This window comes from Phalacrocorax aristotelis, chromosome 5, assembly GCF_949628215.1.
Source record: "Phalacrocorax aristotelis chromosome 5, bGulAri2.1, whole genome shotgun sequence".
Classification (NCBI taxonomy): Eukaryota; Metazoa; Chordata; class Aves; order Suliformes; family Phalacrocoracidae; genus Phalacrocorax; species Phalacrocorax aristotelis.
In genome coordinates this window covers 50,542,320-50,559,591 of record NC_134280.1, presented here as the reverse complement: position 1 = coordinate 50,559,591, position 17,272 = coordinate 50,542,320, and the positions used below count along the sequence as shown (strand labels likewise).

General features: G+C 37.8%; 1 protein-coding gene across 4 annotated transcripts in view; it reads right to left on the bottom strand.

Annotated features, from left to right (window-relative positions):
- Window positions 1–3,941: 3,941 nt before the first annotated feature.
- KMT5B (lysine methyltransferase 5B) overlaps window positions 3,942–17,272 on the bottom strand; it is a 32,959-nt gene continuing 19,628 nt past the window's right edge. For 3 of the 4 annotated variants that reach the window (XM_075094424.1, XM_075094425.1, XM_075094426.1), the window contains 7 exons: window positions 15,310–15,475; window positions 13,868–13,977; window positions 11,777–11,943; window positions 11,093–11,112; window positions 10,789–10,925; window positions 7,933–8,129; window positions 3,942–6,628 (listed from right to left, as the gene is read on the bottom strand). In XM_075094424.1, the coding sequence (XP_074950525.1) occupies window positions 5,160–6,628; window positions 7,933–8,129; window positions 10,789–10,925; window positions 11,093–11,112; window positions 11,777–11,943; window positions 13,868–13,977; window positions 15,310–15,475 (2,266 nt within the window). In that variant the 3' untranslated portion in view covers window positions 3,942–5,159. The remainder of the gene's footprint in view (window positions 6,629–7,932; window positions 8,130–10,788; window positions 10,926–11,092; window positions 11,113–11,776; window positions 11,944–13,867; window positions 13,978–15,309; window positions 15,476–17,272) is intronic. The other variant, XM_075094427.1, reaches the window with a different exon arrangement.

Genomic DNA, 17,272 nt, shown 5'->3' with positions numbered 1-17,272 from the left:
AGATTTTGGTATCCCTGACCGTGAGTTACCCAGCAGTTCTGTCCTAATGCTGTATGCACATGGTTTATGCAAATATGAATAAAATCACACCCTGTCCAACACATTCCGATGATTGTCATTCTCTGCCTCAGATCTAGCAGTTTACAGCCAGTTCTCTTGTAAAATGTTGCAGCCAAACATAGTAATTGGAGCAGAAAAGACTATAAATCTAATTACGAAATAAAATTGACTTCTGATGAACATCATAAAGCATCAGTGGAAAAATCTATGGTTTGTTGGACCCATTGGTATCTCCACACTTGACTGAAACTCACTACCAAAACCAGGAATCTTTGCTTGTTAGGATAAAACAATTCCTGAGCGACACTATTTAACTGGCCCTGTATTTGTCTCAGCGCTGACACACCTGTACCTACAACAAGGAGTCCTCCAACACCATTACTTAAGCTACTGGGTTCTGTGACAGGAACTGTTCTGATCAAATTTCGTGCAAGGATGAAAATTACAGTTAAATCAAATGTAGCTGCCTGGGAAGAAGTCATGGATTTCCTTTGCCTGTGGGGACGAGGAGTAACAGTGAAACAACCGTGTATGTCTTGCAATAATAAAAATATTTCACGGGATTAGTGTAAATAAGGTATGTGAACTGAAGAAACCAGAAGAAATCCCAGCCAAAAGCAGACGTGAATACATGCTTTGCCGAGTACCTTGGGTGCATTTAACACATAGTGGCTGGCAGCATAACGGAGTAAAGCCTATGTGTTGTGAACAAGAGTAACGACCTGAATGACAGTAAGCCTCACACAGGCCAAGACCTGAGCATTTGAAGTACATACAGAGACAACACCTAACGCCCAACAAATACACCACAGCGGGGGAAAAGGCAAAAAAAAAAAAAAGGCATTTGAAAAACAGACGAAAAAAAAAGACAGTACCAGGACATTCACGTGAACCTTGCAGAGACTCCACAATAATTTTATCAGACTCAATTTTTTGAAGTCCAAAACCCCCTGTTTGAACCCTATCGCTGAAAATACAGAGGAAGTAGAAAAGAACATGGTTGGTAGCTCAGAGGGGGACTCATTTCCGACAATATTTCAACAACATCTAAAAAATAACAAGGCTTCTTGTGTTTGCGGAAGCAATGCTTCTTGGCAAAGCAATTTTCCAGAAATTCCCCAATGTCCAGGGAAACATCCCTATACAAATGAAGCAGGAAAGGCTTAGTTCTTACTTGGCTATTTCTAATCAAATCACTCCTCCTCAAATAAATGTAAAGCCCCTTTCTATATCACTCCAGAGAGATGTGGGAAAGGTCTGACTGCCCTATGCAAGGCAGACAGAAAGACAGAAACACAGCGAGTCATCATCTTTTCTGTCTCTCTGGGATCAACATTAGTATCCAATAGGATGGAACCCCCCATAATGTATTTTACAGCCATTTTACCGTACGGTAAGTCTACACAAGCTTCTACTTGAGCAGAATACTTAGCAGTGCTGTCTCTCCCATATGCTCACTGCTTTTTTTTTTTTGTTTTTAAAGAACGCTCACAATTTTGTAACAGCGCTTTGTGCAGAAACAGTATTTGGTTTTGCCTTAGGAAGAATCAACACCTTTGCCCCCTACCCTATTAACTCACCACATCAAAGGTGCAAGTCAGCTAACAGTTACATCTGCCACCCGAACGTTCAAAAGCTCACGCTAAACCTGTCCTTGACTACGTGGCAGATTGCTATGCACCGCCTGTGCCAGGACGTTTGTGAATCCACTGCCAACCTGCCATTTTCAGGGTGGTTGTAACGTTTCTGTTTTAGCCTGGCACCCTGTTACACATAACACAAAACTAGCTGACAAAGCCCATCTGTGATAAGCTTCCTCCAATTTTTCTGCGTGCTAAAATATGCCCTGTGGTCACCCTAAACCTACCCAGCTGTTGTGCCTTCTCTTACTGGTATCATGGGAAATGAGAGACATAAAGGCTAGACATGCTCCCTGACAGTCGCATCAATATTAACCTCACAGTGCTTTGTGATCTGAACAGCAAGAAACATCCCCAGAGGGTCAGGTTCTCATCCACGTGACACAAACATTCACCTTCCCTTACTACCAAGGTTAGGGAAATACCATGATCTGCCAATTCACATATAAACGATGAAAAATTGTTTTCTGCAGCAGGGGGAGGATGGAAGAGACTGGGGTTGATCAACCTGGGGGAACACATTATTTCCAAGGTATCTGTAACACCAAAAACCTGTGTAGCAGGACATAGCCATGGACCTGTCTACCCTAGAAATAACTAAAAACTTTTGTTACAAATTCTCCAAGACAAGAAGGTTCAGTCACCAAGAGCAGTCCAGAGTTCCTGATGCCTGAAGAGCTACTTGTACTTATTTCCGCATCAGAGAAGAAGAAAATCAGCTGTCATTGAAGGGTTGGCTAAACCACGAGTTAGTAGGAACATTTACTCCAGGGAAACAGCTTTTACCTCTAAGGACAGGATTCTCTTGCAATTTCTTCACCGCCTGTTTTGTGATCCGATTTCACTGCTTTACACTTGTTTAGCAAGCCCTAAACTTGATCATACTGGTCAGTAAATCCCAACAATGGCTGACAGTGTTTACTTGCTGCATCAACCCCCTTTTCCCTCAAATGCCCTGGTGAATTCTCTTTCTGCAAACCAGTCACCCCCCACTAGAACTACCAAGACTGCTGGAGAACCCTTCAGCGCAAGTCTGCAAGCAGCAGCTGCAGGGAGATGGGAGAGCTGCAAGAACTGGCTGAGGGGGACTGGAATCGCACAGCGCACTCCAGTAGCGATCTCAGAGGCAGCAAACAGAACACAGGCAGATGCTTTGTTCAGCTATTTACATCTTCCACTGATACCAGCGGGTACGTGCAGGGCACATAACCCAGTGAAAATGCAAGTGGCTTCTCGAGGAAAGAGCTGTATTACTGTCATTTGTCATCAACAGTTTGCTGGTAAATTTCCTACTACAAAGCTGTGTTATTAAGGGCTTGCTATCTTCCCTGTAACCCAACATTTAATAACTCATTTTTATACTACACAGTACAATTAAAAATCCCACAAGACGATCCACCATAGCTGACTCAATACTCAAAAACATCAGCATACTTACCAAAGGTTTTCTGTTCAGTCTTCCATGAACTAAAAGCCCAGGCCTGACAGGAGAGACTGTGCATTACACACAGCCCCACCCATTTTTAAAAAATATATACACTCTGTAGGCGAGACACCACTGGCCTTTAGTGGAGACTAGACATTGTAAAAACAAAGTTAAAAGTATTATATTTGAGGGGAAGCGAGATGAAGGCAGATTCCACCATCTGATTTGCAGTCTAACAAATTACTAAAATGCATTTGGAAGGATTTCTTTGAAAAAAATGCTTCACTTCTGCACAGGGCAGAGAGATGGCCAAACCATTAACATCAGCGCATGTGCAAACTCTCCCGCCCATTTCCACTAATGCTCTCACAACTAGGTAATACAGTGGTCACATAACTCAAGCTCTTGCTCTTCTGGGCAGAGAGGGTTGGAATTCACATGAAAATATGATGCAGCTAATGGTGGATGCAAGCAATCCTTAGCACATTTTATGATGCAACTTCTGTTTCCACAGCCCTGGGCATCCAAACTCCAAACCTTAATCCATGGTTGAGCAAAACCACAAACACATAGACGAAAGTGCTATAAAGTTATGCCAACTGTGACACTTTAGACCTGTTTCAAAGAAATGGCTTATAAATGGCCGATTTGCACACACCAACAAGTCCATTGTGCCCAGATGTTTCTTACCGTTCCTTATTAAAAGCGAAAGAGCCAAAGATTGCCCTGATCTCTTCATTGTTATAAAGCAGACTCTGAAGTATTAAGTGAACTACGTATGAGCAAAGAACTCCAACTGATGCAGAGTTTAAAACTAGGTTTACAATTTCCTATTTTATTGGCATGGATGTATTTCTAAACTTAAAAACCCTTCTGGCAAGTTATCTCAATTTCTTATGACAAAATTTCTCACAACACACAAATATTTACAACATATACATATTTTTCAGTCTTTTACAACTGGTTCTTAAAAGACAAACAATTTATAGGTTACCACAGAACAAAAGCTGTGACTTAGTTGTTTTTAATTTCATAAAACTATCATAAGTTAAAGTGAATAGATTTTCTTTAAATTCCTTGTAGCATTTTACAAGTGCAACAGAAAAATATGAAGAACCAATTTAGGATAGCTGCAGTTCATGGGATAAATGTTGCCCGTTGTAATCACATTATTTCACAGCAAATTCTTGAAAAAATAAGCACCAATCATTCTTGCAAAGAACAATTTTATCTAAAAGTATTGAAAATTGTTAAATACAAGGTGTTTAATTTACATAACAAGCAATAAATACACCATATCCAAACTTTTATTCTGCATACTGCTACTCTTGTACATATAATGTACTAAAAAGTCAGCAAATTGTCAACACCTTTTCATTTTTTTTCTCTTTTTTTAAAGAAATCAATTTGACTTCCAACCAAAGGTTTGCTACTATAACAAAGGCCACAAACAGTACGTCTGGGACAGCATACAGTGTTAAAACTGACAAACTCCAAGGGGGGGGGAAAAACCATCTAGCAAATAAATCAAAAAGCTGTAGATCATTGCTGGTGATAATAACATATACTAGAAAACCTTAATATGCTGCTACTATGATTTTTAAAATTGTTTAGTCAAATATCGCAAGAGCAAAGTAATGCTCTCACCAATCAAAAATAATTATGTAGCCACACTGTATTCTCATTGTCCTGCATGGAAAGATTTGATGCACTTTCATAACTTTGCTTGAGCCTTTATTTTACAACAGAGCATTACCTCTAACTCAGAATTGCACATAAGAAGGCTATTAAAAAGTACAATAAAAATCTGCACAAATCAGACTTAAGAAGAGTCAGTATGCTGTACACTTTCTACAGTATTATGCTGATAGGTGAATAAACAATAAAGAAGTGCTGCCACTAAGTTTTTCAGAAAGTTCTTCAGTTGAGGAAGAATCAAATGGAATTTTTGTTGGGTTGGTTTTTTTTTATTTTTTTTTTTTTTTTTTTTTTTTTTTAAAAATGACATCCAGGTCAGGTTAAGACCTATAAGCTTATGCATTGAGCCTTAAAGACTGATCTTCTCTCCTCCTGGAAGAAATATCAATATCTATTGAATCCTTGCCAACAATAAGCCTTAATCTCTTCGCTGGAGGAAGAGGAATAAAGTCATCAAATTCATCATCATAGTCATCTTCCTCTTCATCGTCCTCCTCTGATGAAGATTCATCTGCTGTTTCCTCTTCATAGTGACCATAATCATCTACTTCCATTCTTGACTCCAAAAGGGAGAGAGTTTCACTACAACACATACCATTTTCATGAAGGTCCTCAGGGTACGTCCCTCTGTTTTCTTCCTCTCGTTTTAGCTGTATTTTTAATTTTGTTGAACTATTGCCTGATCCTGAGTTAAACCCATTATTTAGCTTTGCTACATATAAATTATTATCTTTTTCATGGTCTTTACTTAATTTGATGCTTATTTTTGAAGAATTCATTCCATCGCTTTCTTGGTCATTTGCCTTGCTACTGCTATCATGGCGTCTACGAAGAGTCAGTTTAGGGATCCCAGAGCTATTTTCAAGAATAAGTTGTGCATCATACCTTGTGATTCGTCTTTTCTTTTTACTTTTTGCAGTTCTAAAGCTGTCTTTTGCTTTAAAATTGTCAGATGTTACAACAGAGCAGCCACCAGATCCCGGGATACAGTCCTTATAGCCAACAGGTACATCCACCACGTTATTCCTCTCTCCAAGTTCTGAACGAGAACTAATCAAATCTGGTACTTCATCTTTCACAGGTGTATTGTGCGTAGTATCAGTTTCCTCTGCTTTTGCAGATGGTTTCACAAGTTTTCCTTGTCGAGATTTCTTTTTTGACATACCTGCATCATTTTTCTGGCACCTAATTTCCCCTTTATGTGATGGTCCATGAGCCATGTCATTTTCGTTTATCACATGAGACTGCTGCTCTAAAATGTCCGACTGTGTTCCGGTCAAATTATTCTTATAGCTATCCAACATATTTGGTTCAAGCTTTATGTCAGAGGTCTCCTTCAAACTCATCCTTGTTCTCATTGACCTCCTTGTTATGTATGTGCAGGGTGGTATATCACCATGCTCATGAGCACCTTTCACAGAATTCAGTTTGTGTTCTCTTGCTGCGTGCCTTGTTAAGCATCCGCTAGAGACTGCAACTTTAACTGGTCCCTCCAACTCTTTATCCTTTTTAATGGGCAAGTTTTTATACAAAACTACTTTAGGCTCTTTGAGAACTAAATTCCCCATTTCGAGCTTTCTAGAAGCATTCTTTTGCTCTGGCCTTTTGCACTGATTTCGCAACTTTATCTTTGAAAGTAAAGGCTTTGCAGGCTTTTTCAGTCTCTTTGGTACCCTGGAATTATTTATATGAGTTAGTTTAGATGAGGTAGAATTTGATGATGCTGGAATTCTTGATATAGACTGTCTTGTTAATGTTCTATTTTTGCTGTTCTTTTTTACACCAATTGAAGATTTTCTATTAGCTGCAAAAGATAAAGAGTGGGTTTGTTAAGACACGGCTTCATCCTGGGCTTCCCACTCCCAAATACCATGGTTATTTACTTTAAACACTTCATAAAAATCTGTGAAACAGGCTAGAGAGTACACAGTAAGGAGCAGTTCAGACATGAAAGGAACCATCAAACAAATCAAAAGTACACCTAAATTCCAGGTACACTTCCCTCACTGCCCCCAGTATATCGTCTGTTTTTTACAGAACTTCTTCCTTCTACCAATTTTAAAAACAACAAAAAAATTCCACACATTATCCACAGTTTTTATTAAGTACTATTCCAGCAAAATCTGAGGATCAGCATGCTCTAATATTAACCCCAGATTTTTTTTCCTACAGTGGGAGGAAAAACCCCCAAAACCTTAACTACTGTAACAGTTTCAGTTTCAGGCATCCATTTGTCTGTCACCTACTGTGGTAAGCAAATGAGTTTTGTCTGCCCAAGCAAAGCTGGAACTCTTAAAACTTTGTAATTAGAGATCATAAAGGGGGTTTGGGGAATTATTTTTTTTCTTTTTTTTTTTTTTTTTTTTAAATATCACAGCAGCGAAAGTGAGCCAGATGGAACCATAATATTTTATGTAGCTCCAAACCTGTTGCTAGTTATGTCGAAGTTTGTTATTTACATTTTGCCTATGCTGAGGGTGGCTGGGGGTGGGGAGGGGGGAAGTAAATAAATGATACTCGCTACTCCATGAAGAGAAGTCTCAAGAGTGTCACAAACAAAAAATCCCTTCCAATTTCTTCTGAGATTACTACCTGTGCACTTTCACCTCAGAATGGTACCTAAACTATCAGTCCTGGATGTGGAGAGGGAATAGCTGCCCCATTTAAAGAATCTCTAACGGAAATGACCGTTTGTTTGCTAATCTCTAATAAGAGTGTTTAAAAACTGTTTTCCTACAGAATGTAGATAACTTAAACTATGTAAGTTTTGTTTCCCAAACCCTACCACTGTGTGTGATAGCTTACCATATTTTGAAATATATATGTTACTGACAGAACTTTAACATGTTTAGAAATACTACACAATTTGCTTTTGATATAAATAAAAGAAAACAAAACAAGAACATACCATCTACTGTTCTTGAAACACTTAAGGAAAACTGTGAATTTGCTATTTAATTTGCCTTCAGATTCCTGAATAAATTACAGTTCTAAAGGCCAGTATCTGAGATGCATCTCAACACCACAGGAGGAATTCCGTCACAGTGAATTTGTTCATGTTTTTATGAAACCTTTAATCCTGTGTTCCAAGATTTTCCCCTTACTTACTTGCATTAGCTTTTTCCTGAGTGGTATCTGCATCAGTGTTAGAGCTGACGGACTGGCTGTCTGAATTTTTGCTGCTGTCACCCAATTTTTTAAGTCTGTTCAATCGTTTATCTGTTTCTCTCAGTCCATATTTACTGTTAATCACAGGAGTAGGTGCTGGTAATCCCACTCTTGATTTAAAAGCACCAGTTCCACGTCTACAAAGACAAAGAGGACACAATGTAATAATAAACCTTAATATGAACTTAGAACTTTGTTTCATACACAATAGTTTGAAACCCAGGTATATTTGGATAAACAATACCAATAACAACTGAATTAATTAGCATTTTGTGGGCTGTTTTAGTAAGATATCTAATATACTTATCTCATTTTAGTAAGATGTAAAGAAAAACCTTCCGTTTATTTCTTGCAAGAAGAAAAATTGCAAAAGTAGGTTTCTCTTGCTTCATACCTATTTTAGTATCATTTCATAGTCAAATTATATGGGTGAAAATGAAACACGGTAGTTCAAAATACTACTTACATTAGCTTAAGGAACAACTTAAATTTTTTCTAACCACATCAGGCTAGTAAAAAAATGCCAGCTTCAGTTACAATGCTTGTTACTGCATCAGCAAGAGTTGAAAAGTACAGACAATAGAATAAAATCATCACATAGTTCTGTGTTCCTTCTTAACTGGAAGACTCCAGTATGTATTTACTATGAAAATGAAATGGCTGAGCAAACCTATGACTTTTTTTCCTTTTCTTTTAAAGTAATCACAGAAAGGGACAAAGATTAAGAATTCCTGTACTTGCACTTCAACCACTACTACAAGGATTCCTTTGACACTCTAATAACCCAGTACACTTGCACTTTGCAGAATTACTGAAGATAACTTCAGTTTGGATTCCAGTCGGTTGAAGGATTCCTTTGACACTCTTTAATAACCCAGTATACTTGCACTTTGCAGAATTACTGAAGATAACTTCAGTTTGGATTCCAGTCGGTTGTACTGGGGAAAAATATAAAAATCTACAAAACTTCATCAGAAGTGCACCAAAAAGATCAGACGGGATCTCAAGCTCCATAAGGTTTATTATTATGCAGACACAATACCTTTTCTCAAATTAACTGGTATTTGTTTGATATGGTATTTGAATTCTGCAAATTACAGGCAACCTAAGATACTAGACTGAACTCCACACAAGCAACTGCCACTCCAGATCAGAAAGTAACAGTGCTATAAACAACCACAACTGTTGTCTGACATGACGTCTTTAGCGCCCAGTTGCCTCAGCCAGCATGAACAGCAAGCTCACATAAAAAAAAGAGTACATGCACATATGTAAAGAGATGCAAATTTCCCTGGTGATGATTTTTGGAGGCTTGGGGAGAAAAAAAATATTGTACAGTGCCAGCTTTCCCACAGCTCCCAAATGTACCCCACAAATTCTTAGAAGTCTAGCATTTTAACAGTACAAATTAACACCCTTTACAGCATAATCAAAATTGGGTCACTTGATTTTTTTTTTTTGTGGTGTACAAACAGTTGCCTCATCAGTGTTGGCAAGGATTTTTCCTTGCTTGACTCCCCTAAATTCAAATCTCTTACATTTGATTGCTGTAACACAGCTTTGTGACTGAAAAGCAGATTCCTAAAGTTAGAATTACCCAAAAGTTAGCTTTAAAATATAACACTTTAATGTACTTAAAACAGAAAGATGACAAGTTAGTGAAAATGTTCAGACACATAAAATTGGTTTGTCCTGAAAAAAAAAAAGTATGTCCGTATTACATTAACAATCAAAGGAACTTCAGCAAAAAGAAACATATCACTCCAAGTAACAAGGAAAGAACAATCATGGTGCCCATTTATTCAATACCAAACAACTCCCAGGACTGAAGTACATTTTCGCTAGCAGCACTTTAGATCAAGTCTGAGGCTGCACCTTTCACTTGGAATCATCTACCAACTTCGTAGGAGCTTGGAGGTCAACACCAGATGGTTTTCCCTTGAACTGCAAGAATTGTTAGTGATCAAACTAGCTAGTAAAAATGAAGGTAGGATTCTTAAACTATTTATATGTAGGTGCACTAAGCTATTTCTCAATATGATTAATATTTTGTCCATTATAGGTTTTTTTTCTCTCTACAGTGAGGTCAAACAGTAACAGAACTGTTACAGGCTCTGCATAGCTCCTCTTGGAGCTAGATGAGCTCTCACAAATTATGTTGAGCCTCCACGCTCACAGAGAAGTTTCAACGTGGCAAAAACCCAACTATGAAATTATTTCAACTGATTTTGTGAAGAAACTAGGTTGGGTGAAAAACAAATATAACAATTTTGCTGCTATTGCGCGATGGACAGATGCAGACGAGTACTCTCCAAACCAGTGGATCTTCACAAATACATAAACCTCCAAGTTCTAATAACATAGGGTGGAAACTGCTTTGCCTATTTGCAGCAGAAGAGAACTTCAGGTCAACATACAAAACACTGACTGCTTTCTCTAGTGCAAGAGACAGCAAAAGTTGGGGGTCAGTTGCTAATGGTCTCGTGGAAGCCACAACTGCTTTTCCTTCCAATTCTACTTTATTCAGTACTAATATTTTAACAATCTACACTTTTTTTTTTTCTCCTCATTTTGGGCTATCTCCAGAATAGAGAATTAAAAGAAAAATAGAATGCAGGAGTTCTCAGGAAACGTGCCCATTCAGTAGCAACATAAAAAAATCATTACAACAAATAGCTAGGAAGCAATTATAATGTATACAAAATCTGAGTACTCATAATCATGGACTTTGTGTTTCACAAAATAGATCATGAATATGTTCAATTCCATTTGAAGCTTATTTACATCAATGCATACCTTTCACAGGTGTAACATTCGCAATATTCATTATTTTCTCCAAAAAAACCATCTCCATAGTAACAAGAGATTTCTTCTCCAGGTTCAATATCTCTTAGAGCTTTCACACATGCTGTATCTCTGCCCGTTGATACAAACTGGGGAAGATGACAGAAAGGGGAGGGGGAGAAAATGGTTAATCATTAACGTTGAACAGTATCTGAATAAGAAAAAGAAGTTAAACAGTTGGGGAGGAAAAGGTGCAGGGGCAAAGGGGAGAAAAATGTGGGGTGCTTTATTTATTTACTATTAATTTCTTGCTTACCTTACAGTTAGGTCTGCAATCTGAAAAAGGTCCAAAAGATAAAGTCAATTAACTGTTGATAAGACCTGAAACATGAATAGTTGTAGATATCTAAAGTAAGGATTCACTCTGACTTCAGTAACTGTAGAATCTCAACTAAATACTGGGAGTTATGTTAGTATGGCACAAAGCTATACATCACAAGATACCTATTTCAATATAGTTTGGTTTCTGAGCTCTTCCCTATGCTATCACAAATGTTCAGTTTCCCTCCTCTTTAAGGCAACATGATTTATCTTAAATCCTACCTGCTTTTCGTTCAGCATACAAATGCAACAGAATCAGTTAAGCTTCTGTGCAAAAGGTTAAAGAAGGCATAAGAAGTTCACCTAAGAAATACATTACTGTTGTCTAAGTTCACAAAGAATTCAAGGTAACCCACAATACACTCCATTAATTTAGCTGACAGTTCCAAAGTCTGTGAAGGAAGGAGGCATGACTTCCTAGAGCCTTCTGTGAGTTTCCCAGTTCACAGCCAATCAGCTCTGGTCTGGGAAAATCCCAACAGGGCTTTGTCCTACAGTAATCCAGCATGCCAGATCAGACATTTTCTCTAAGGTCCTGTGTTATTCAACTCGCATATAACAACACTTCTGAGTATAACGGCTTATGTCCTTTAACATGCTTCTTATCCTTACTACTCACCATGATTGATAAATGCAGCAGGACCAAGCCACAGTTGTGCACAGTTTTTCCGTGTGGAATACATGACACTGAAGTCATTCTCCCCATGTCTCAGCAGCATGTTTTCTTCCATTTCTGATAGTTCAGCTATACAGCCCACAAGTAATTCTATTTTATCATTTCGTTTCCTTTAGTGGAAAAAGAGTAGCAGAAATAAGAATACATGTGCCAAAGTTTCAAAGTAATTTCACAAAAAGAAAAGTTGTCAAGAAAAGGAAGTGTTTTGTAAACCATTCCTCAACCCCTACAAACCTCAGGTTTTAATTGTTAGAGACAGGATATTAGGCTAAGTAGACTTTTTATCAGACATGAAAGAAATGTTTTTATGCTACTGTATAGAATCAATTACATCACTTCTGACAGACATTATCACCATTGTTTCTACAATTTCCTGAGACTGTAAGCAAGAAATTGCAAGAGTTGATTACTTCAGCTTCTACAGTTCTTAAAACCAAAAGCAAGTTGCGAATACTCCCTCCCATCAGCTTTGACTTCCTCCAGCTGCTCTTGTTTGCATTTCCTGTACTACTTCTTTTGGCCAGAAAAAACACATCATGGTGAAGATGCTTAGAACTCCATGGCTGCTTAAAAAAGGCCCAGTATTGACTTAAAAAAAAGGCCAGAATTCACACAAGATGTTTTCCTCTCTCAGAAGTAGTTCCTCAGCATGAAGCTGGTCCTTGAAATAGACCATTTGGGGGGCAGGAGGGGTAAGACCAACAAAACCCTACGAAACCACGATGCCTTCATGTGCAGACAACCGATCTGCCATCAGAAATACAGCATATCAGAGGCACTGAATACTCAGCCTAGAAGTAGTGCACAATTTCCATTATCTTGCAAGAGCATTGTTTCCACTGCTCTTTAGAGTGGTCATTCCAAATTTTGGCCAGATTAATCTGACACAGACGAATATGGAGATACTAAATATACATGAAGGACACAAATGAGAAGCCAAGCCCTTTAAGTACAAAATTCTCCTTTTATAGAGTGTGACAAGAATTCTATCAGTTTTGAGTCTCAACAGTCTTCCAGGTATTGGCAGGGTTAAGAAGCAGCCCTCCTGTCTTGCTCGCTCTCTCAGGTCACTCAAGATTTTCAGCATAAAAAGTTAATTCATTTTCAACACAACTAAATACAAAGGTTCCACCCCAAAGAATCAGCCAAGGAGATAATTTAGACCAAAAGAAAACCAACCCCAAAATACTATTTATATCATCATTGTGGAACTTCCAGCTACAGTCATGAAGAGCTAGAAACTGGCCTCAACCTTCTTAAAGCTTACTCTCCCACATGTTGAGGCCCTAGCCCCACCGTAACAGCACGCTTACTTGGCACACTGCCAGCATAACATCCAGCCACTCAATCCTAGCCTGTACATAATAGCACATCATCATCTGACATGTGCTGTTATGAGTATGTACTGCCACAAAGCAGAACAAATACAAATTGGGGGGATGGAGGAGTGGGGAGGACAGGGAAAATTTATCTTAAAATCTGAATTAACCCTGGGATCTGCTGGTGCTCCCACAAACATGATTATAATGAACTCAGATGTGCCAAAATGAGATGGGGAAATACCCTGGGGTTCCAACTGCATGTTTTCAGGAGGATTTATCTTGCGCAATCAAAATATGAACGAATAACACCCCTTAGTTCCACAAAGGTAAAAGAACTAATTTCCCTCACAATTATTTTTTGTATAACAAATCCAGCATAACATGAGTCTTGGCGTGGCCATGTTTCTCACAGGAGCCAACGACTCATCATTAGAGGAAAATCATTATCCGACTGAAAACAAGAAAAAAAGAATCCTGTATACTGAAAACTGTATGGCTACGCAAAAATACATGAAGGAATGTCTTACGGATGCACGTATTGAGGGCTAAGTACTTAACAAAAACACACCAAATCTAATTTGTAAGTAAAAATACAAATTTTTGTATTTCACTGGTTGCCGTTTTAATTCTAAATCATACTTTTTAAACCTTTTTAAGAATCTTTCAAAACAACTGACAATAAAAAAATGCAAGAGTAAATGATATTTCTTACCATTCTTTTGTTGCAACAATTTTAGCTCCATTTTGCTCAGAAGAATACCGATTACAAGGCAGTATCTCAAACCCACTGTCAGTTGCAAACATTCGTAAATAAATAAATACCTGCAATGAAAGAAAACAGTACTTTTCTGTTACAAACAAAACAAAAGCAGTGACGAACTTTACATTAAAATAATGAAAGTCACTGAACTGCACAAAAAACTACATGAAAAATGGATATTGTTTGCTGAAATACATTTCTGATTATAAATTTCAGCTATACACATTACGTTAATCTTATTTTTTCAGAGTAACTTGTGGAAATCCTCATAAGGATAATGTGACTATCTAAAGAGTTTAAAAAAAAAAAAATTGAAAGATGCCTTGAATGGTACAAAATTGGTCCAACCAATGAAAATGGATAATTTCTTCTTAAAGCCACTGAGTAGCTGCATTCAAGAATTCTTCTCAGATCTTTAAGAACCACTGAGACCTAGCAATCTACAGGATCCAATTTTATTTTTTCCAGTTCTGAAAAATGTATTAATTCCATGACAGATCTAGATACTGAATTCAGGGATTGCTGGATCAATTCTTTTTAGTTAAAGTGCAGTTGTATTACTCAAAAAACACTTTGGGAAAGCAGAATTTGCAGCTTACTTTTTTTTACAATACTAGATTTGAGGCACTTTAAAGCAGGCCAAATTCCTTGTGGTTGTATCTGAAAACAATGCACGCAATTCCTGAAAGAGTTGGGGGTTGGTTTTTTTTTTTTGAGTAAAAAAATATTACCATTTCCTAGCAACTTTGAGAGTCAACCACTATTATGCTATATACAAAATGGACTTGAGGTGTGGGAAGTAGAAGAGGACGAATAACACTCCCACATAAAGCCCCTACACCCAAAACAACTGAGGTATTTTGAGGTAGCAAGGTTTCATCCTTTTCCTTTTCTTTGTCACACAACTTGATTTACAATAGCTGTAAACAAAAAAACCCCAACCAAATAAGAAAACAACAACAAAAACCCAAACAAACAAACAGAACACTGTCACCACCGCCCAAACAACACAAAGCAAACTAACAAAAACGGCAGGGGGGGGTGTGGGTGAACCCTTCCAAAGAAGGAAAGAAGTCTTCAAAACTCTTGCCTCGTAGGTCTTCTCTCCTCTGCTTATGACTTAAGTCATCAGCAAAAAAGACAAATGTGTTTTCCTTTCTACATGTCTATTAAATAGAAGCCAATGGTAAGTCAACTCAAGGAAAAAAATGCTGGGCGGGGAAAGCTAGTTGGGTTTTAAAAACCAAAGGTAGTTTCTGTTAAAAAGCAAACAAATAACATATAACAGAGCAGTGGATTGCTTTCCTTTACTACTGCTACATTCCTAAGAAGTTTTTACATTTTCTTAGCCTTTCAACCATCTGAAAAAGCACATTAATTACAAATACACCTACATGTTCCTTGAACAACCTTTCCTGCATTTTGTTCTTGTTAAGAAAATAGTGCCGGGCCCAGTCACCTGACGTCAAGGACTTGAAGGCTTTTTCTAAGTGCTCATCTTTCTTAAAACGTTCAATCACCTCTTTTAGTTCTTCTTGCCTTCCTTTAATAGGTCGAAATCTGAAATAAAGAATAAAGCTATTCCAGTCCACTGTTATTCATTCTCAATTCTTCCTCACAGTCACTCACAGCACAGAGTTCTGTTGCTAGCCGTATAAATATTTAACTCCTAGCATAAAGAAACCAACCATTATGTACTCAAAACACATGCCCTCATTTCCTGACCTAATGGTAGAGGCAACATAAAGCCAAGCATGTTACTTGGAACATTAAAACCTTCCATTCTGCCCATAAGCACGATTTATAAAACAAATCTCTGATAGGATTAACCAACACAGAACAATATGTCACCATTGTCAACACCTATGATTTAGAACAAAGCAGCTGAAGAACTAATATAATACAAGTGTTACCGTCCTTACTTTCCTAATAAATTGACTACCAATAAAAGTGTACGCTCAAAAATCCAGCAAATAAACTGGATGCTGTAAGTTTCCTAGTTAACACGGCTATGTATGGACAGTTCTGGATTTTGTAGCTGGGTTGGGGGCGGGGTGGGTGTGTGATTTTAAATTTAAGTGCTCTACAACCTCACATATTACACTAAATTTTTTAAATAAGGAGCAAATAATTAAGACAGCACACAGGGTAAGAAATCTCAAAATGGAAAAATGCGCAACTATCTTGAAGAGTGATTTCAAATCAACTTTTGCCCAATCCAAAGCCTTATTATATTGACAAATCCACCATACGGGTTTATGTAGATTGCAAACTTAACATTTGCATTCATATAAAACACACCTCTTAATGACTACACAAGAAGTACCTATAAATAGTAACACACAGCATAGATACTACATCTGTGGAAGACTGAAGTTCCACAAGTTAGTGTGATCGTAAGAATTTTTCCCTCGCAATATTGGCTACAGGAAACAGGTAGCTGAAAATCATGGGGAGATAAAATATGAAAATAAACCCCTGTACGTTAGCAGAGAATTCTGTTTTCTCCCCAAAGCTTGAGATTTAAGAAAAACGATCCCTCATATCTTCAACAGAAAAAAACTCATTACAGAAGAACCTCGTATGACTACAAGAAGCAGGAGCTCCATTTTTGAGCTGCAAAAGCATCAAGAGAAAGCAGAACTTAATTAGAGACTATGTCAAATCTTCATAAATTGCCTTTGACTGAGCACATACCCATATATGCTCCGTGTTGGGGCAGAGGTGGGGTGTGTGCACTTAAGTGTATGACACACCCCAGGGGATTCCTCACGAAGATAAGAGTTTTCTTGGGTCATGAAAAACAGTCTTCTGCAGCTCCTTTTACAACTTGCCCCTTTTGCTTACACAGCATATGACAAAAGTGTTAAACAAGCTAACAGGTTTTGGTTAAGTCCATAAGAGTAAGTCCCATTCCTTGTTGCTTGAAGTGTGTTACCATGCTGATTTTATTTCCTCTTACTTACCAAATGAAGTATTTGATCACAGAAGTAAACAAGGGGAAACAAGTTCTTAAGGTTGGTGGAAGGAAACCTCATCAACTCCCTCACCAATACGGTAATTTAAAAAGCAGTGTATCACTTGGCTTATCCTCATCTTAGAACGCTGAATGTTGCAAGTAACTTCTTTTCAGATGACCAAATAAGATTTGCTTCTTCTATGCAACTTGTATGAAGCAAACGAAATACCTCAAGTGTTGGACATCCCAATTTTATTTTACTTTGTAAAATAGTAAGAGTTTAATTGGAAATAACTGATAATGATGAGGATTTAATTTCCTTCATTAGGAGTAAAATGCTGTATTTATGCTCCTGATACAATGGAGACCTAACAGCAGTATCACTTCCAGCAGTAGTG